The sequence below is a fragment of the Nematolebias whitei genome, chromosome 16 (assembly GCF_014905685.2).
Source record: "Nematolebias whitei isolate Nwh7 chromosome 16, NemWhi1, whole genome shotgun sequence".
In the NCBI taxonomy this organism is placed as follows: Eukaryota; Metazoa; Chordata; class Actinopteri; order Cyprinodontiformes; family Rivulidae; genus Nematolebias; species Nematolebias whitei.
The window spans coordinates 16,858,012-16,879,746 of NC_056513.1; the positions used below are offsets into that span (position 1 = coordinate 16,858,012).

Genomic DNA, 21,735 nt, shown 5'->3' on the forward strand with positions numbered 1-21,735 from the left:
TTGTTTGTTTGTTTACAGATCATTTACAATAAACTTACCATACTCTGTTCTACAAAATACTCTACATGGTATTTAGTTGCTCCATACTTTTTGGATCTCCTCTTTGCTGTGCTATGAGTCAAGTGTGCAGCATGGCCACGACTTGAAAGTAGTCCACATATGCCCTCTGCTGGATACATTGTACAATTACGCCATTTGCAAGTAAGGACAGGCTGGTTCCCAGCATTTTAGGGGTAAAAATTATATCGGTGCATAATGGACCAATCATCACAAATACCGATATGTCCCCAAACGCCTATTTTGGCTGAAAATATTGTCCACACCAATATATCGTTCGGGCTCTAATCCTTAAACCTTGAGATTCAATTATCTTCTCAGTTATCAGAGTTGAATTGCGTTGTCTTGAGACAGTTTATGATGGGGGAGAATGTTTATGGTATTAACAGCTGTGTTTATATTACCATGTCATGATTCACAGGATGCCATCCCTATGATCAGCAAGCTGCGCTACAGCCCCAACTTTGACAAGGCATTCAAGCACGTGTTTGGGAAGACCCTAATTTGTCGCAGCATGGAGGTTTCCACCCAGCTGGCAAGAGCCTTTACCATGGACTGCATAACTCTGGAGGGTAAGCTAATGTGCAATACAAAGTGCCACCTAAATTACTTCAACAACAAAAAATATTTTAAATCATTCAGAGAAGGAGCGCTGAAAATGTTGTGTAGTCCAAGATAAGATAAGGATGCTTTCGTAGTTGCAGATTGTGAAAAAGGTTGAGTAAAATAATTTTACTGGTTTTGGCAAACAATTTAGACAAAATCATTATTTTCTAGGTGACCAAGTGAGCCACCGTGGAGCTCTGACAGGAGGCTACTATGACACCAGGAAATCTCGCCTGGAGCTCCAGAAAGACATGAGGAAGGCTGAAGAGGAGCTGGCTGAGCTGGAGGCCAAACTCAACGAGAACCTACGTAGGAACATTGAACATATCCTTTCTGTTAAAACATGTTTTCAGTAAGTTAATCACAATGTACTATTGACCTTCACTGAAAAATTTAGGCCAAATCCATTTTTATTAGAACGCCAAAGCGCAAAAAGGGTTTTAGAATATAAAGTAAAACGTCTGCACGACTGCTGTGTTTTTGGATTATTAATGAAAATTAAATCTGTATAGGGTTTTATGGATCGTCATTTAAGAAATATATATATTATTGTATATATAATTTTAATATATAATATATATTATTATATTATATATATTCTCAGGTCTCTCTTGTAAATGAGTCCTCGAGGCTCAATGGGATTTACCTGTCTAAATAAAGGTTGATTGATTGATATTGTTCATTCCCACTGTTGGCTAAGTTTTGGAGGAGTTCACTTGAAAGTGGATCACATGTTTTTTTTTGTTTTTTTTTTAAAGCTTGAGCAAACGATTACTTCAACAAAGACATAATCCCTACATTCAGTTTTATTGGTTAGAGTAAAATAGGCTTACTCATACAGTAATTGCAGTGAAAGAGGGATTAAATGTCATCAAATTTAATGTGTATACTTTAGAAAAAGTATTACTGACTAAACCATCCAAACAATAACAAATTATAACTTTAAAAGCTTGGATTTTCTGAGTCATACATTTTAGTTTTTGTGTTTTTCAGTTGCATGAAATATTTTGTGATCGTAAAAACGTCGTAAAAATGTCGTAAAAAGTCAAAAGTTGTTGTTTTACTTTAGGGTTTAGGGAAAACTGCAAAATGAAAAGTACATTTCACAGCCTATTTGCCAGTGCTATAGTTGATTTAGATTTTTTCTTTCCTCTCTTTAAAGTAAATATAAAGTATATTTCTAAATAATCTTTGCTGTAAGACTACAGTCTAAGATACTGTCTGTATCTCCAACTAGACAAGCGACTAAATCGAAGGCATACTTTTTTATATTAAAAATTGTTTTCTTTATCATGTAAAAACTTTTTTATGGCTTAAACTCTCTTTATCAGCTTCCTACTGGAGAAACTTCACTGAAATGTTTTAGACCAGGATTATTCAACAACTCTGCGCAGGGGGCCACGTGATGATTAAAATCATTATATAAATAAACCAAAGTTTACTATGATCTGTTACCTTTTAAATTTTTTATTTTATTGCACTGAATCATAAATGCAATAAAAATCCCCCCCCTTTTTTTTCTTCTATTCTTTAATGAAGTAATCCAGATTTAAGTCGCAGCCGCCAGTTGAATAGCCTGTTTTAGACTTACATAGTTTCCAGCTCAATGACCGTATTCCTTTGCTCCTTTTTAGTTGGTTGTTACCTCTACAAAATATTTTTTGACTGGTTCAAACTCTGGAACGATTTTTAGAAAAGAAGTTTATTAATCCCAGTTTACCATGTCTATCCCAATATCTGACACCTGTAAATTCTTTCCACTGATGCTGAAAGTAGATGAGGAGGCTGAAAGGGCACACATTCATTCCAGTGCTCGTTTCTGGTGCTATAAATGGGATGTTCCATCGCTCCTTTCTTTTGCTTCAATAAAGTGTATAAAGCACGTTTTAACTTGCTGTTTGGTGGAATATACAGAACTGGAATATTTAGTTTGATGCAAAGCAGCAGAGGACTAGAGTTTGTTGGCTTTAGAAAGTATTTTACTAAGACATACCATCATTCACTGATATCTAAATATTTTAATTCTTGTGCCACTTGGTCACTTGTAAAAACGTTAACTGTGTGTAGTATGTTTAGTAGTATCATGTATGGAGTGATTTCACATGGCTGAGTCTGTATTGTAGATGTGGATTGAATCCATCGAGGTTACGGATAGCTGCTACAAAGCCAGCAGGGGGGGGGGGGGTGTTAAGCGGGTCATGAAGGATTAGTCTATATAGGTTCATATCCACCTGACTCACTTGATGACATGAAGGCCAAACAAGCTCGGATCAGATATGTCTTTACATGTGCGGTATGGCTACATTTTCAGTAACCTCTACACTGGTGTGGTTTAGAGATGTAAGGTTCAAGGTTCTTTATTGTCATTCACATCACATGTGGTACATGAGGTGGAATGAAATTGTGTAATCAAGGTAACAGTTGCACCCAAAAATAGCAAAAATACAAAGTATCTAAAGAAACAGTATATAACGATCCAAGATATACGCTAGACACTAATAATGTAAAATAATACGGTGTATTAAACAGCAGCCAGAACATGAGTCTGTAGTGAGCAGATGAGTGTGAATGAATGAATACAGCAGCATGAGATAGTTGAGCTGAAAGCTGAGATACCGTCATGTGTATGATGGTTAAACATCTGCTCCTGGTTATAACAAAAAATAAATACATATATCATAAATATCAAATATGTTCTTGTTTTTAGTATTTTACCTTGTTTTATATGGCACCTTGATTGATATTACACTACTTTTTATTTTAATAGCTTTTTATGGTTGTCTGTACTTTATATGTTGTTTTGTCTAAAACAAGTCTATTGAAAATGAGTCCTCGTGACTCAGACTAATCTGTGTAAATAAAGGTTGAATGAATGGAAATCAGCAGGAGAAGCAGGTGCTCTTCCGTCTCTCCTGCAGCAGTGAGTCAGAGAACAGCTCAATTATTGAAAAGCCTCTTGTCTCTTAACTGCTTGTGCTGTAGATATGTCTGAGATTAAATTGATTGATCTCACTTGTACTTCCTATTTTCAGCTGCTGCCTTTGTTTTCAAGCACATTGTAGCGTACACCTAGAGTTTTTCAAGTAAATATACATGGGTTGTGTTACTTTGTACAACTGTACATTTCACGTAAACGTTTATGTGAAATGCATCTTATTATGTATTGATCCATATTATAGGCTGATGGGGATGCACTCCCCTTTTGAGCTTACTGGAAGTTGTCCTAAACCATTTATGTTTTGCTCAATGGGCAGGGAAGAAGCTCTGAGATTTATTTTCCCGATACGAGTCCATGGATTGCTGTGTTAATTGAGATCTGTAAAACCTCAGAGGCCCTGAAGATCAATAAGTCCTGGAAGATCAATAAGTCTGTCTTTTAATTTAACCTAATGATTTTACTTTTTGCTTTGATATCAGGGATGACACAAACTTCCCCTTGAAGCTCGATCACAGTAATCAAGTATTCTGGGATGCACTGATCAGCCTTTGAGCTGTTCTGTGACTAACACTAAGAACATATTTTACAAAACGCTCTGTTTATTCATTGTTTTATTGTTTGTGTTCTATCAAATTCAAATCAAACTTTGAATCTTTATTTGAATAGTTTAATATAAAATGGAAAATCTTACACATGCTGTATTTATTTGACTAAAAAAAGCAACAAAATGTGTAATTGGGGACAAAAACAATTTCAGAATGCTAGCATTAAAACAAAACTAGAAGGGTTCTCTTACTACTTATTCAATAATAGATTCTTGCAAAGTAAAAAGAGCTGCTCACTTCTTGGCTTTGCTGCATCTGAAGATGCTAAAAAATATATTAACTACTATTCTGACATCTGTTAAATAAATTATTAATATTTTCTGTCTATGTGACAGATGATTACCTGAAATTACCAGCATGGCTACGTGTTAACGAATCAAGTATTTATTTCCTTCTAGTTCTGAGAGTTGGAATTAAATGTTCATCCCTGCAGAGATTGCATTATGCAGCTGTTCCTGTTATTAGCTGGTTTCTCATATTTAACTGAATTATTGTAGGTAATAATTGGTAAATGTACCCGTTCTGTAGTATATACGGTGATTGTAGTGTTTGTAATGGTATGAGGAACAAAAAACTAACACAAAAAAATTTAAACAAGTAGTTTGGACGCTAAGATCTAGTGTAGAAATAATTATATTACACTTAAGTTGTTTATGTATATATTTTTTGGTTTAGTTGAACTTCATATTGATCCTGTGTTAATTACAGGATCATTAAGTTTAGCTGTTACCCATAGACACAAATCTTACGCTTACTTTAAGATGTTCTATGCTAATTGAAAACTAACAAAAGACTTAAATCTTTTATTTGTTCAAGAAACTGTTCTCTTCGTTGTGTACGTCCTTAATTTCTGCCTCACGCATCAACAATGAGATTGACCAGCTGATGAACCAGATGCAGCAAATCGAGACACAGCAGAGGAAGTTTAAGGCGTCCAGAGACAGTATTCTGTCAGAAATGAAGATGCTGAAGGAGAAGAGGCAGCAGTCAGAGAAAACATTCATGCCTAAGGTTGTGTTGTCATTGCTCTCATACATGTTTAGTTCTGTATACATTCCTGAAACATATTTAACTAATCTAAATGTTTTTGATTTACCCGCTTGCTTTGTTACTGATTAAACTCCTTTTTCTTCTTCGTCCGCTCCAGCAACGCAGTCTCCAAAGTTTGGAGGCCAGCCTTCATGCCATGGAGTCCACCAGGGAGTCGCTGAAGGCTGAACTTGGAACAGATCTCCTCTCTCAGCTCAGTCTTGAGGACCAAAGACGCGTCGATGATCTCAACGATGAGATTCGTCAGCTTCAGCAGGTCAGGAAAAACACAAGGTTTAGCTCATCTGCTAACGTCCGCCTGCCTGTCCAAAGTGCGAATGTTCAAATTATAAAGTTTAAAGCAGTGATTTACTTTCTCAGTTCTCCAAAAATACTTACCAGCTGTGTAGTTTCAGTAGGATGATTATTCATTTTAATGGAAATATGCCCCATGTCAATATTTTTGAATGTTTTGAATTAAAAAATAGATGAATCATCAGCGTTTTTATTTAATTGTCATTGAAGTGAGCTTCAGAGTTGTTTTCTAAGTGAAGTTTTTGCTAGTTGTGTAAATGTTTATGAAGCCTTCACTCTGCTGTGATACATTTTTCTTCCGTATATTTTTCGGAGCAGTTCTCGTCCCGCAGTTTTTAAGCTATTTCAGCAAATCATATATCAAAACATCCAGCTCTTTCAGGACAGTCCTGCTATGACTGTTTGTACTGGTGCAAATTTAGCTTTTAAAATATTTAGGCTTTTCTGCCATTTTTTTCTTCGTAGAAAATGAATTGAGCTCATTTTACATTTTTCATATCTTTAGCTCTGTTTACAACCTTTTACTGCTCCTTTCACATTTTGTTCTGCTTCAGCTTCTTTCAACTTTCTTGTGCAAACTTAATATTTTTTCAGCTAATTTCAGCTATTTTTTCAGTAGTTTTGTGCTCCTTTCTGATTCTTTCTGCGAACTACAACAGTTTTTGCTTCTAACCTCTTTCTACAAATTTCTGCTTGTTATGCTCCTTTCAGCTTATTTCTGCAAGTTTCAGCTATTATTTAACTGGTTTATGCTAATTTTAGCTTTTTCAGATTATTCCACATTTTTTGTGCTCATTTCAACTTTTTTTGCCTAATTCAGCAAAAATTTGCTCTCTCAACTTCCTCCTTGTAATTTTAGCTTCTTTCTGCTGTTTTAGCTGATTTTCAGCTGTTTTTTTAAATTAATTTAAACTTTTTCAGTTAATTTCCACCTTTTTGTGCTCATTTCTGCTTCTTTTAGCCTAATTGGGCAAACATGTTCTTTCTGCTTTCTTCTGCTAAATTAAGCTTGTTCTGTCTTTTCAGCTTCCTTTTAAGCAATTTTTAGCAAATTTTGGCAAATTCAAGTTTTCATCTTAATTTCTGCTACTTTCAGATTTATTAACTTCTTTCTGCTAATTTCAGCTTGTTATGCTCCTTTCAGCTTAATTATGCTAGCTCCAACCATTTTTGCTTTTTCAGCTTCTATTTAGCTGTTTTTATGCTAGTTTTAGCTTTTTCAGCCAATTCCACATTTTTTAACCTCATATCAACTCCTGCTTCTTTCTGGTAGTTTAAGCTTCTTTCTGCCTTTCAGCTACTTTTCAGCCATTTTTATTGTTGCTAGTTTCAGCTTTTTTAAATTGACTTTCTTAATTTTTGTGCTCATTTCTGCTTATTTAACCGTTTTCAGCAAACATGTAAAGAAGAGCTGCTTTCTTCTGCTAATTTAGGCTTGTTCCATTTCAGCTACATTTCATCATGTTTTAAAGCTAATTTCAGTTGTTTTTTTTCCTGCACTCTGTTCAGCAATAAGCATGCCCCTACATTTTCACAGGAAATACAATTTCTGTAGTTTGTATTAGTTATAGATATACTGATATACAGATTTTATACTCTTACGCTTGAATTCCTTAGATGGAAAACTTTACTAATTGGCTTTTATGTACGTGAATGTTCCTGTAAAGTGCCCTGAGACAGCTTTGCTGTGATTTGGCACTCTATAAATAAACTGAATTGAATTGAATTAAAAGTAATCCTGTGCATTAAAACATTCTTTAAAAAGAACACTTTATTATCTAGAATATTAAACATCACATAATTGTCAGTGTTTATTGGTAAATTTGTTATTACTATAGAAATACAGCCGCTGCATTAAAAACCCATTTATAAGTTCATTGTTGAAATGATAATGGAGGGTGCATTAACACATGTGGTTCAGTGAAAACATCAACTTCCTGCTTTGTATTATTTTCCATTGTTTTCCTGTTTATGCTAGTTGTATTCAAATGATCTGAATGAGGTGAAAGTGGTGGTCTGCAGCTGTGTGTGGGATGTTGCTGTGCTCCAACAGCCTCCTTTTTCTTTCACTGCCAGCTGCTCTCAGCGCTCACCTCATAGCACTCCACTTCTGCTGTTGTGCAACAGCTCCACCCTCACAGCACAGACCTTTTCATGTCTAAAACGCACCGTTTACAATAGTTAAATTATATGATCGTGACATAACAGTCGGTTTTGTTCAGATGAGCTATTTTCAACATGACATTTTGCCTGGACCTAATTGAATACACACAGCGTTGTCTGAAGGCGTCAGATGAGTAATGATCCCTCTGTTTACAGGACAACAGGCAGCTGCTGAATGAAAGAATCAAGCTGGAGGGAATCATGACCAGGGTGGAAACGTATCTCAATGAAAACTTGCGGAAACGTCTTGACCAAGTGGAGCAGGTGCTGTGAAAACATTTCTACTCTTGCTGTGGCTTGATAGTTCAAAAATAATATGTTTGACGTATTATTTAAGCATGTAAAGCCATAATAGCTGTCAAAATACAGGATTTTTTTAGTGTTTTGATTCAAATTTTTAAACTTTTAACACAATTTCTATATCATTAAATGAGCCATTTGTACATCAGATTTATCAGGGGTTTTGTCAAAACAACAAATAGTCCACATTTGTTTACACATAAATTTGTTATGGAAGTCTTGTGTTTTGAGTTCTTCGTGTATGTTTTCGAGCTGTTGTCTGATTCCATTGTTTGACTGTTTACATCTGGGAAATATTTTTACAAGCTTAATGTTTGTTGCACGGTAAGACTGTTTATTGTGTACTTTTCAATTTTCAAATGTGAACAAATGATTCGTACTTGGCACCAAAACATGACTTAGCTGATTTTGCTCATCTATTAGAAATAATGTGGTAGACTTCTTTGTAGTAAATGTTGCGTAGTTGGTGGTTAGTTTCATCACAGATTATAGATATATACAACAAAATTTAAATCAAAAACATTGAAAAATTGAGTATTATGACAGCTGTTGTGACTTTATGAAAATGAGTTGCAAAAAACCCCAAACCCTTTTTATTTTTATTACAGTATCATTACCCTTTTTTCCAGTATTACAAACTAGAATTCAGACTTTCATTTTATTTCTTTGCAATATTACAGGAGTTAAACGAGCTACGAGAAACTGAGGGCGGCACAGTGCTCACAGCTACAACGTCTGAGCTGGACGGCATCAACAAACGTGTCAAAGACACTTTGGCTCGATCAGAAGGTGAGCAGTATATTAAACACAGACCAGGAAGATGGTGATTCTATCAAAAACTAAATGACTCCAGAGCCTCTTAATCCAATGTAAACCACTATGCCTTCTGCAGAACCCATCAAAAGCAAGAAATAATTAAAATTTCACTTTATTTAAACTCAAATTATTAACATGCTTGACATATTGTCACAGTGGAGGTTATATACAGTACAGTTGTGATTGACAAATGTATTTTTAAAAGCTAAATGCTTTTCATGGTATTTTGAAGCTGATGTGCAAGTGGCTCATCGATTTAGTTGTTGCGTTGTATAGTCATAGCTATTTGAAAAAATAAACATCTATACAAGTATCAGATGGATGAAGTCTCAGGGTTAACATTGATCATTTTCAGTCTTCTATCTGAGTCACAAGGATTTTGGCATCAACAGCACGTCTACACTGTAAATGCATGGGGTGGTGGTCAAGTTGTTTGACCTTATTTCTTCAGTGCTGTGCTCCTAAAATAGTTGCTGTGCACTTTCAGTCAAAATGTGAGCAAAGCAGACGACCTGGGATCCTCCATCTTGCCCTCACTTTTTTCATTTTGTTTCCATTGTGGCACAAACTGACACGAACGAGTATGCTGCTTATATTTTTAGGGTTATGTGCCTGGAGCTTCCAGGTATCAGTTGAATGCGTATGCTCTATTTTAGCTTCAGATCAAACTACCGTAACTTTAGCCAAACACACTACCACCTCATGAAGTGCTTGGATCTTAAACATTGTACGTGGTACACAAAGTTTGTTTTCTCAGTCATCCAGGTATATAACAACAAAAAAGGTTGATTCAACCTTTTTTGTTGTTATATACCTGGATGACTGAGAAAACAAACTTTGTGTTTTTGAAACCATTAGTGAAAAGGCCAGACTTCAGGGGTATCTGAGGCAGGCTTGAAACACAAGAGTCAGGGTGGCTTCTGGGTAATACCAGATGGCTAGGCCTCAGACTGACGAAGCCTCTTGGATGAGGGGCGAAACGTTTCTTTTTAACAAAAAAAACGAAGTCCAGATGACATGATTCAACCTTTTTTATTGTACGTGGTAGTTTTAATATTTTCATACACAAATATTTGGCGCAGCCATGTCTCTGTGCAGCTGACTCAAAACAACAGCTATTTTCAGTGATTATTAAAAAAAAACCTGATCTGGACCCTCATCAGATTAGGACGTCACTTTGTGGTGATTCAAATTCTTTAAAAGAAATATGCACATTTTAAAATGATTATATTAGCAGTATTTGAATTAGTATTTGCCACAGTTGATAATCTTTTAATAGACGAGATTAACATCGAGCGGCTCAAAATTATCGTGTGAATGTTTACGAAGCGTTCACACTACTGTGATCCATTTTTCTTCTGTACATTTTTCAACACGATCCTCGTCCCGCAGTTTTGAAGCTATTTCAACAAATCATAAATCAAAACATTAAGCTCTTTCAGAAAACTCCTGCTATGACTGTTTGTATTGGTGCAACATTAGCTTTTTGAAATATTCAGACTTTTTTTCTCATAAGAAATGGATTGAGCTCATTTTACATCCTTCAAATCTTTAAATCTGTTTACAACCTTTTATTGCTCCTTTCACATTTTGTTCTGGTTCAGCTTCTTTCAGCTTCCTTCTGCAAATTTAAACATTTTTTTATAGCTACATTCAGCTAATTTCAGCTGGGTTTTTTTCAGCTCTTTTATGCTCCTTTCAGATTTTTTTCTGCTAACTACAACATTTTTTTTGCTTCTTCTAAATTATTTCTGCTAATTTCAGTTTATGCTCTTTTCAGCTTATTCCTGCACGTTTCAGCTTTTTCTACTATTTCAGCTACTATTTAGCTGTTTTTATGCTAATTTGAGCTTTTTCAGCAAATTCCACATTTTTTGTGCTCATTTCAACTTTTTTTTGCCTAATTCAGCAAAATTGTGCTCTCAACTTCCTTTGGTAATTTACTTCTTTCTGCCTTTTTTTTTTTTACCCACTTTTCACCTTTTTTTGTTGCTAATTTCAACTTTTTTCAGATAACTTCCACTTTGTGCTCATATTTGCTTTTTTCAGCCTAATTGGTAAAACGTGTTCTTTCGTGTTTCTTATGCTAATTTAAGCTTGTTCTGCTTTTACAGTTACCTTTTTTTTGGCATTTTTGCTAATTTCAGCTGTTTTCAGATAAATTAAAGTTTTTCATGTTAATTTTTTCTACTTTCAGCCTAATTAACTTCTTTCTGCTAATTTCAGCTTATTCTCCTTTCATCTTTTTCTGCTATATCAGCTATTTTTTTTTAGCTGTGTTGTGCTAAATTTAGCAGGTTTTTTAAATAGCTAATTCCACATTTTTTCAGCTCATTTCATCTCCTTCCACTTCCTTCTGGTAGATTAAGCTTCTTTCTGCATTTTCAGCTACTTTTCAGCTATTATTTAGCTAATTACAGCTTGTTTTAGCTAATTTCCAAATTTTATGCTAATTTTTTGCTTATTTAAACCTAATTTAGCAAATATATGTTATTTCTACCCTTTTTTTTTTTTTTTTTCAAATTTAGGCTTGTTCTTCCATTTCAGCTACATTTCATCATGTTTTTTTTTATGGTTTTTTTTAGCTAATCTCAGCTGTTTTTCAGCAAGTTCTTGCAATAAACATTCACTCATTTTCGCGTGAAATGCAATTTCTCTAGTTACTTTTTGTTAATGCGTTGTTGGATTGTCCTCCGCTGACCTGGTACCACCTGCAGGTTACGAAGACTGCCGTTACTTGTTTCAGTGCATAATGTGTTGCTACACACTGCTTTATTAGAGAAGTGTGTTCGTGCTGTGACTCGGATGACGTTGGTATGTTGAAGTCATAAAGCACTTCTTCCGGAACAGAAATAATTTACATAGATTCTGCCCTGGGTGAATATATCCACTTCTTTGTTCTTACCTTTTGCCAATTTACTTTTTCTTATTCAGAAAACACTTTGATTTTCTTTGTGCTTTTATTTTTCTCTGTGTTTGTTTAAAAATGCCTTTAGAAAATGAAAGCTCCAGTGTATAAAAGATAAAGTGTTTTTAAGCTGTCAATTTGGCCAGAATATTTCTGTACCATTGTTTTATTCAACCTGAAATTGTCACTTCTGTCCTTTCCAAATGGCTTTTCTAGACCTGGATGGGCTGGTTGACAAGACAGAAGCAGAGATTAAGGATCACATAAAGAGCATGGAGCGATGGAAGAACATTGAAAAAGAGCAAAATGACGCCATCAACCACGACACAAAGGAGCTGGAGAAAATGACCAACAGACAGGGCATGCTGCTCAAGAAGAAAGAGGAGTGCATGAAGAAAATCAGAGAGCTGGGCTCGCTGCCTCAGGAGGCCTTTGAGAAGTACCAGACCCTCACACTCAAACAGGTATACACACATACAGCCCCTTATCATGTCACACCTTGTGTTTTTTAATGTTTGTTACCATCTAACTGCAGCATTTACAAACAAAAAGGAGACTGTCACTAGTGACGTCAGAAAACCTGCAGAGGTGGGAAAATAAAGCAGTTACAAATTATTTATTTTTTAAGGCAGCTTGGCATCACTTGATATTAAGAATTATATAACTGATAGCTCCAAATTGTAAATATAATAATTAAATCATGTTCTCTTCACAACACCTACATTTGTCTCATTCAATGAAGTTTAGCAGTGTCCTAGCAGTGCAGATTAAAGCGACAGATAGCTGTTCTTGCTATAGACATTGCGTTCATTTAATTTATTCTCAGTTTAATCAGCTATGAACATGTCTGGTAGAGAAGGAGGAAAAAAAAAACTTAAAGGCACCAAAGAAACAGTCTAAATACATGGATGACGTGGATGTCGCCTTCAAACAGAAACGGAAGGATGAGCAGAAAGCCATGGAAGCGATGAAAGCTAAATCACCAGGAGAAGAACCTCTAGCCTGTGGCGGGATCAAGAAGTCGGGAAAGAAGTGAACTGAAGACGTTCGTTTCATCCCTGTTTGACTTCCTGTTTGTGTAAAGCCTTCAGTTGTGCCGTTAAATAAACACGAACCCTCTGGTGAACAAAAAACAGAACACTAGCACTCAACTTGTATCAGACAGCATGGCCCGCCCTGCTCTGCTCTGATCAGGTAAAACTGTGGCTCTGGTTCTCTTTAATGGTTGAAAGCAGCGTCAGTTTAATCCCCTCGTTCGATTGGATGGCTTTAACAAAACCACAACAAAACAAACATTTTCACCCCTTTCATGCTTACATATGATGTAAATTTGTCACTGCTACGGAGAGCTTTAATCCTAATCTATTACACATGGTTGTCCACTGAACAACGTCGAGGCGAGCTCTGGTTGTCCCAGATGAAAACGGGTCGTCTCGGACAAACTGAAACCGCTTAAAGTCGACCCCAGAATAATTAAAACAGTCACGTTTATTTTTTGAGTTTCTCAGTTGAACTCAACTTTTTGAACCGAGTCATTCCCAGGCAACCTCCAGTGAGCGCTGGGTCTTCCATGGGGCTTCTTACCAGTAGTATATGCCTGGAAAACATCTAAAGAGAAGCATCTCAATCAGATGCCCAAACTGCTTCAACTGACTCCTTTTGCTGGTCAGAGAAATGTGTGTTTGTTTGTCCTGTGGAGCGGGGTCCGGTCTGTTTACATTTACACTGTACTCGAACCGCGCTGGAGTTCTCTTCTACCGGACCGAGACCTAGGTTTTAGCCCGGGCCAGAGTTCGCCTTTTTGTTCCGTGACAGAGTTCGATGGCGCGTTCACACCTCCCTAAACAAACCGGACTTTCTAGGAAAACGAGCTAGAGTTCAATTAAAGCGGACTAAACAGGGCTGGTGACTTTCAACCCAGCCGCTTCACACTAGGCTGCAAACATCAAACAGCCCCATTTCATGATACCAGCAGAACCACATCATCTACATAAAGCAGAGACGAGCCCCTGAGGTTCCCAAACCAGACACCCTCCTCTCCACGACTGCGCCTTGAGATCCTGTCCATAAACACCACAAACGGCCAGAAACTAGGGCCAGCCCACAGTTGCAAAGCTTCTCACAGCTATTTGACCTGAGAACACTTTGACTTTATAATCATACTTTGTGCACGTTCGGTTTAGTGACAGTGGCCTGTTTGAAAACCTTCTATAAATTTAAGTCATAATGAGAGCGTATACACATACACACACAGCTAGAGCTCCATTTTTAGTTTTATTTTTTAGAACTAGAGTGGAGGACCATTACATTCCACCCACTCACCAGTGACTCAGACACAAGTGCATGTGTCTAATTTTTTCTTTCAGCCAGCTGCCTTTGGGAACAAAGACTGAGAGATGAGTGGACATGGCTGCATCTTTCATAAGTGTGTGTGTCTGTCTGCTCTCCTCCTTGACTGATCTGAAAATAGCTCGACACTGTCTCATAAACACTTTGTGTAGTTAATCTTTCTCCTCAGGGCGCTGCATGGGGGTGAGATGGCACCACTGATTACACAAGTGGTGGAAAAGGCCGAGCCATATTGGCTCTTGCTCATTTTCTTCCAATCATTAGGGATTTTAAATGGATGAATTTATAGCTCGAGAGCGTTGGGTGCATGTGTGCCTTTTTTTCACAATTGATCAGACCATGCCATCTTTGGATAAAAACAGAAAATACCAAACCTAATTCTTTTAATACTAGAGGAATGCTAATTGTGAGTCTTTCCAATCAAAAATAATTATAGATAAATAGTTAAATTCAGAAGGTAAATAAAAATTGGACTGGAATTAAAACAGGGCTAGTCATTCTACCAATAAATTAAAAAAAAGATTAGAACGAATGAAGTCAGTGTTTAATACTCTAAAGCTACAGTATAAAGCTGAGACTGCCCGTCTCATCACCGTCAGCTAATAACAACACGATGTCATGTTTCCTCTTTTTAACAGCTGTTCAGAAAACTGGAGCAGTGCAACACAGAGCTGAAGAAGTACAGTCACGTCAACAAGAAAGCTCTGGACCAGTTCGTCAATTTCTCTGAGCAGAAGGAGAAGTTAATCAAGCGTCAGGATGAGCTCGACCGTGGCTACAAATCCATCATGGAGCTCATGAACGTCCTGGAGCTGCGCAAGTACGAGGCCATCCAGCTCACCTTCAAACAGGTACAGGAAACTCCCTTCATGCTCTCTCCATCCTCCACCTGTCCAAGGCTGCTTGACCATTAATTTGTCTAAGATACCGGATCATGAGTGCACTTTTCTTTTTTCAGCTCCGCAGACTTTCAAAAGCCATTTTAGAAAGATCTTGTATTCGATTGTTTCAAATCAGGGGCACGTGTTGAGTAGCATCACAACGCTGCGATTAAAATTCACTGACGTTTCGTGTCTTTCTCAGGTGTCGAAGAACTTCAGCGAGGTTTTCCAGAAGCTGGTGCCAGGAGGCAAAGCTACGCTGGTGATGAAGAAGGGGGATGCCGAAGGCAGCCAGTCCCAGGATGAAGGAGAGGGCGGTGCAGATAGCGAGAGGGGTTCTGGTTCTCAGAGCAGCGTTCCCTCAGTGGACCAGTTCACCGGAGTCGGCATCAGAGTGAGGACCTTTTTGTTTCATTTGGTTTTACTTTCAGTGTGGCCATTAGTTTATTACTGTACTGAATATGCAGCTAATGAGGCTAATGATGCATTTGTCCTAACTTAAATATTGTTTTATAAGCCCAGTCTTTCCGCAATCGGAGGCTAACATTGTCATTGTTATATTATATATCTTATTTTTTGCTTCTATCTGGAAACATTATCAACGTGAATATCTGTTTTACTGGAAAAACACTTCTCACAAAATACAGCCACGATGAAGTAACAACACTTTGACACTGTCTCAACTCTCCTCGGCTCCGCATGACGCGGCACCAGTTCGGGGCCTCTCCACTGTCGGTGTCCCCCCACTCAGCTTGGTTTACGGGGCCACGTGAGGTTCCAAGCGGGTTGCTCCCAGGGGCCGATTTTGACGTAAGCGGACAGCAGCCGTTGATGGGCCAGCGGAGCTACGTCACTGGATGACCCGCAGAGCAAAACTGCATCTGAACCTCCACTTCCTCATCGTGTTGACGACGGCGCCACAAGAAATGAGCGCATTTACTGAGAGATATCTGAGATGATGGCACAGCATGGCTGCACCTGGACTCATAAGCAAGTACCGGGATAAGCTAACGAGATTAAAATCTGATTATAGGGCGATTAAGGCGTACAACGGGCGGAGTCGCTCAAATACAAGACCAGTTTTGATCCCGCCCACTTTGTATTGACGATCCCGCCCACAGAGGGGGGAAACAGGTCAGCCTCCACTGTAGTGGCAAATCACCTACACCTGAGAAGAACCGAGGAGAGGAGAGCCGAGTGGAGCCGCACTTACCGATGGCAAAGCGGCATTAGTCATTCCATGAGTAATATATAATTCTGTTGAAGCTAAATTTATCTGGATGAGTATGAAAGCTGTCACAACACTTCAGGTTCTCTCTGTCCTTCCAGAACAGGGACTCTAATAACAATGAAAGCATAAAATGAGATTTGTGTGTGTGTGTGGCTCTGCCCTGCAGGTGTCGTTCACTGGGAAGCAGGGAGAGATGAGGGAGATGCAGCAGCTGTCTGGAGGACAGAAATCTCTGGTAGCTCTGGCTCTGATATTCGCCATTCAGAAGTGTGACCCCGCTCCTTTCTACCTGTTCGATGAGATCGATCAGGCCCTCGACGCTCAGCACAGGAAGGCTGTCTCAGGTAAAGAGCCGCTGCTAGTGTGCGATACTTTATGCTGATCTTTACAAAACAAAGAATGTCATTAGTCAGGAAAGAAAAATGGGCCAGTTTAGTGTAACACAATCCAACTCTACAAATTATTTATAGTGTGCTTCATTTGCAATATGTATCCCTCTCACTGCAGGATTTCTAAAATATTTTTATCAATCGGTTTTATTTGGTTTGTAGGTTTTGATTTTATGTTGGCTTTACATTTTCAATTGATCATTAAACATTTTGTGTTGCAAAACCTTTGTTCGTTATTAAAGAACAAAGTAAAATTACAAACAACACCCGATCTGCCACAATTATATGCTCCGACAAAACTGAACACATGAGCACAAACATTTTACTGTAGGGTTCAGAGATAAAAACACCCTCCTTTGTTGATAAATTTATGATTCGTCTTTATTTCAGATATGATTGTTGAGCTGGCGGGCCACGCTCAGTTCATCACCACCACCTTCAGACCTGAGCTGCTCGAGTCTGCAGACAAGTTCTACGGAGTCAAGTTCAGAAACAAGGTGGCGCTCCACATCACTGTGTTTATTGCTTTTATCCACAGAGACTATCGCAGTGAATTTTTTAAAAGATGATGAAGTTGAAATCTCAACACACATTTATTGAATTTCAAAATTATTTCTTTTGCTGCATGTCAACAAATGAGTACAAAACAAACTAGAGAAATTGCTTTTCTTGTGAAAATGCAGTGTGAATGCTTATTGCAGAAGAACTTGCTGACAACAGCTGAAATTAGCTGAAATGAAAGAACAATCCTAAATTAGCAGAAGAAAGTGAAAAAAACATATTTGCTAAATTAGGTTTAAATTGGCAGAAATGGGCACAAAAATTAGGAAATTAGCTAAAAAACTGAAATGAGAAAAAAAAAAGGCTTAAAAGTAGTTGAAAAGGCAGAAATAATCTTGAACTGCCAGATGGAAGCAAGAGGAGCTGAAATGAGCTTAAAAAAGTGGAATTAGCTGAAAAGGTTAAATTAGCATCAAAAAAGCTAAATAGTTGCTGATAGAGCAGAAAAAACTGAAAGCACAACAAGCTGAAAGTAGTAGAAATTAACAAGAAAAATTTGAATTTCTCTGAAAACCGCTGAAATTAGCTAAAAAAAAATGCTAAAATGCTAGCTGAAAAGTTAGAACAAGCTTAAGAAAGCAGAAAGAACACATTTGGCCAATTAGGCTGAAAGAAGCAGAAATTAGCATAAAGAACTGTAAATTATCTGAAAAAGCTGAAATTAGCAACAACAAAAAACAGCTGAAAAGTAGAAAGAAGAAATTATTAGAAGGAAGTGGAGAGAGCACATTTTCACTGAATTAGATTGACAAAAGTTGAAATTATTGCAAAATTGTGGAATTACCCGAAAAAGCTAAAATTAGCATAAAACCGCTAAATAGTAGCTGAAATAGTAGAAAAAGCTGAAAGGAACATAAGCTGAAATTAGCAGAAAGAAGTTAGAAGAAGCACCAAATTGTAGTTAGCAGAAAGACTGAAAGGAGCACAAAACAGCTTAAATTGGCTGAAAAAAGTTTACATTTGTACAAGGAAGCTGAAAGAAGCGGAACCATAGCAAGATGTGAAAGGAGCAGTAAAATGTTGTAAACAGATCTAAAGATATGAAGGATTGAAAATGAGCTCTATTCATTTTAAATGAGAAAAAAAAAATGGCAGAAAAGGCTAAATATTTTGAAAAGCTAAAGTTGCACCAAAACCAAGTCATAGCTGGATTGTTCTGAAACAGCTGAACATTTTGATTTATGATTTGTTGAAATAGCACAAAAATCATGGAACGTGAAAGATGCAACAAAATGTGCTGAAGAAAACAGAATCACAATAGTGTGAATGCTTATGAAAATATTATTCAAGCTAATCAGTTATTTTAGGCACATTTTCTGAAAGTCATCATGTAACTTGTTGGCTTTTTGAAAATATAATTAATTATATTTTGGACTGCTCTGGTCAGTAGTTGCAGGTTTTTATTTATGTTCATATCATTGTTACAAAATGAGTTTTTATCATTCCTTACCACAACTGTATAAGTTTTAGTTTCAATACACATGTAGATGTTTATGTCAAATGTGTTGTGAATTATCAGCTGGAAAAGTTTTTGATCTTTGATCTAAATATCTTAAAATGGTAAGTTAAAAGTGATTTTCATTTTGGCAAATTTCTGAATTTCAGTGAAAATATTCTTGAGCTTTAAAGGTTTCATAACAATCACTGCTTAGTCATGTTGGCATTGATCGAGTGTGTTTTTGTGTTGTTAGGTGAGTCACATCGATGTGATCACAGCAGAGCAGGCCAAAGACTTCGTGGAGGATGACACCACCCATGGTTAATACCCTCCTCAGTCTTTTCAGCGAAGCCTCCAACATCGAGGGTCACAGAGACAAATATCTTGCTCGATCTTTCAGAGCAACACAGAAAGTTCTTCTGTCTACAGTTTAAATACCATTGTACTCCATGAACGGCTTCACTTTCACCACTGAAGGCTGCAGGACATAGAAATCAGAGAACATGTATGGTTTTATTCAAACGATGTTTGAGCGAGGATCATTTCTGTTTCTCCTCTGATGTGCCTCAGTCACTGGATTTTGCAAGTTCCTAATGAGAAGCTTTTTTACACTAAAATGCAGCCCACTCAGTCTAAATACAATGGTTCCCAACTCTGGTCCTTGAGGAACACCATCCTGCATGTTTTAGTTGTTACCCTGCTCCAACACACCTGATTCAGTGATTTAATTACTTCCTTGTGTTCTGAAGCCTGTTAGTCACCCATTAATTAAAATCAGGTGTGTCGGAGCCGAGAAACAACTAAAACATGCAGGATGGTGTTCCTCAAGGACTGGGGTTGGGAACCCCTGATCTTTGACAGGATTTTCCAACATTTAGGCTGAATTTTGGTCGTCTCATCTAGAAAACATCAGAGGCAGATCGTTTATGCACGCCCCCCCCCCCCTCCCCCCGCAGGTAAAAGTTTTGATACGACTTGGCAGAAAATGAATCAAGCGACAACGTTAATTCTCTGTGAGTTGTGTCTCAAAGGGAATCTGTTTGTTTTGTTGCCAGAAACAGAAGATTCACTCAAGCTCCTTTTTACTGAGGTTTTTGTAAAGTATTCTTGTATTCATGAAACGATAACTTGTATTTCTCCCAGCAGCCACGTGGCTTACGCTGCACTAAAGTTATTCCTTCTTCCTGTTGTTACTGTGTTTAGCTGCGCTGCTCAGCCGAATGTTCGCCTGATACTCATTTTAGTTTCATGTTTTTTTTTGGTTGCCTGTTAGAGCAGTTAGAAAGCGTTTTTATTCATCTTTTGTCAGGAATTGAACTTAAACGTGCTGTACTCTGTTTCCAATCTGACTTTTAAATGTGTTTGTTCCTTTTTATGTAATATAAAAACTAATAAATGGTTTTGAAAGAAACTTCAGTTCAGCTTTTATTTTAAAGAACCACTAGGTGGTGTCGCACAATTGGTGCACAACCTCATTAACAATTTAAAGCAGCAGGAAAAAAGGATCAGTTCAAATACAAATAAATTAATCTTGTTTGTATTTTTCTACACTGAAAAATCAAAAAGGGCTTTGGGGAGTTGGTTTTGATCTGTTTGTGCTGCCATGCTTTAAAGAAAATGTTTCCCTTCATTTAATCCTTTAACTTCACCACCAGATTAATTTAATCTTGGAGGGGAACTTGAGCCATGATGACAGATTCAGGCCTGTTGACGTTCGGTCGGCATCTGGCACATTTCACAGCCCTGACACCGGGGTCATATTTTGATTTTTGGGCTCAATGATCCAGTTGGATTAAAGCGGGCCAGGGGCCGTCCCATCTATCACTCACAAGGCCGTCCATTCTTGTGTAACATCACCTTGCACTGGCAGCATATCTGAAAGGTGACCTGAGATGGTGTCGTAGAACTTGACTGTAACGAACACCCTGGCCTGCAGAGCTCACCAGAACTCAGTCCATTTAGTTACGTTTAACCTTTGAGAACGTAAAGCTGGGTTTTAGCTGTTCTCATGCTGCATGTATTGAAACTTATAAAATAAGAAGCGCAGGAAGTGTCTGAGTCACCGCCGTCAGGTTCCTCTACATATACATCTTTAAAAACAAAGGAATCGTTCAGATTTTCTTCAGGTGGAGTTCTGTGGAAACGTGAAGTACGTTTGTTTTCTTTGACTTGTATAAATGTCTTAGCATCAGTTTTTAGAAATCGAGCTCAACTTGATTAAAACTGAACAGAACGAGCAAAAAACAGAACTCTTGGGGAAAACGTAAAATCTACCTCTTTTGTAGCAAAGCGGGTCGATGACTTTTCATGAAAACTGCTCAGGGGCAGGGGGGCTACAGTTTCTGATAGCCAGCAGCTCAGGGGTCAGACATCCAGCAATTAAAGTCAATATGTAAATCAGTGCTTCTCACACTGGGGTCTGCGAGCGGGTGCTTGAGGGTCTGCAAAAAAAAAAAAAAGTATATATTTAAAAAACACCAAAATGCAAGAAATCACATCTGATTTATTCAAAATTTTCTGGGGAAGGACCCAGTTGTGGCTAGTAGATTGTATTTATTGTATAATAATAATAATAATGTCATCACTGTATGTTTCCATACAATGGTGAAATTAGTCTCTGCATTTAACCCATCCACCACCAGGTGGTGCAGTGGGCAGCTATTGAAAGAGCCCGGGGGGCATTTGGGGGATGAGGTGTGCTGCCCAGAGACGCCACGTGTTGTGCAGTGACTGGGGATTGAACCTGGGACTTTTGGGTCCCAAGCCGGCTGCCCTGCCTCTACACCATCTCGGCCCCCATTAGAGATACATTAGGATTAGTTGCGAGTGTCATTGCAGTACAATCTGTTCCCGAACAAAAAAACTGTTCCGGGACCGGAAGCACACGATTGGTAACGTTCACGTTCGACCGTGCCCCCGGGGCGCAAATATTGGTGCCCAGAATCTTCCTATCTCTTGCAACAAAGCGGAAAAACTGTCCAGTTTTTAATGATTGTTTATGAGCAAAGATTCTTGTGCCCCCAGGGGTCGGAAATACGTCACCAGTCAGAGACAACCTTTTTGAAAGAACCCACTTAACTCATCATTAACGATAAAATATCTTACACAACTAAAAACTATATGCATTTATTTTGAAATATTTGTATTTT

General features: G+C 37.7%; 1 protein-coding gene and 1 pseudogene across 1 annotated transcript in view; both read left to right on the top strand.

Moving 5' to 3' along the window:
- smc3 (structural maintenance of chromosomes 3) overlaps window positions 1-19,271 on the top strand; it is a 34,663-nt gene extending 15,392 nt beyond the window's left edge. The window contains exons 18-29 of the mRNA XM_037689731.1: window positions 479-629; window positions 835-987; window positions 5,066-5,217; window positions 5,354-5,512; window positions 7,870-7,977; window positions 8,694-8,802; window positions 11,954-12,201; window positions 14,725-14,937; window positions 15,170-15,361; window positions 16,365-16,542; window positions 16,978-17,084; window positions 18,840-19,271. Coding sequence (XP_037545659.1) covers window positions 479-629; window positions 835-987; window positions 5,066-5,217; window positions 5,354-5,512; window positions 7,870-7,977; window positions 8,694-8,802; window positions 11,954-12,201; window positions 14,725-14,937; window positions 15,170-15,361; window positions 16,365-16,542; window positions 16,978-17,084; window positions 18,840-18,911 — 1,842 coding nt within the window. The 3' untranslated portion in view covers window positions 18,912-19,271. The remainder of the gene's footprint in view (window positions 1-478; window positions 630-834; window positions 988-5,065; window positions 5,218-5,353; window positions 5,513-7,869; window positions 7,978-8,693; window positions 8,803-11,953; window positions 12,202-14,724; window positions 14,938-15,169; window positions 15,362-16,364; window positions 16,543-16,977; window positions 17,085-18,839) is intronic.
- LOC119422370 lies at window positions 12,516-12,773 on the top strand (annotated as a pseudogene).
- Window positions 19,272-21,735: the final 2,464 nt, after the last annotated feature.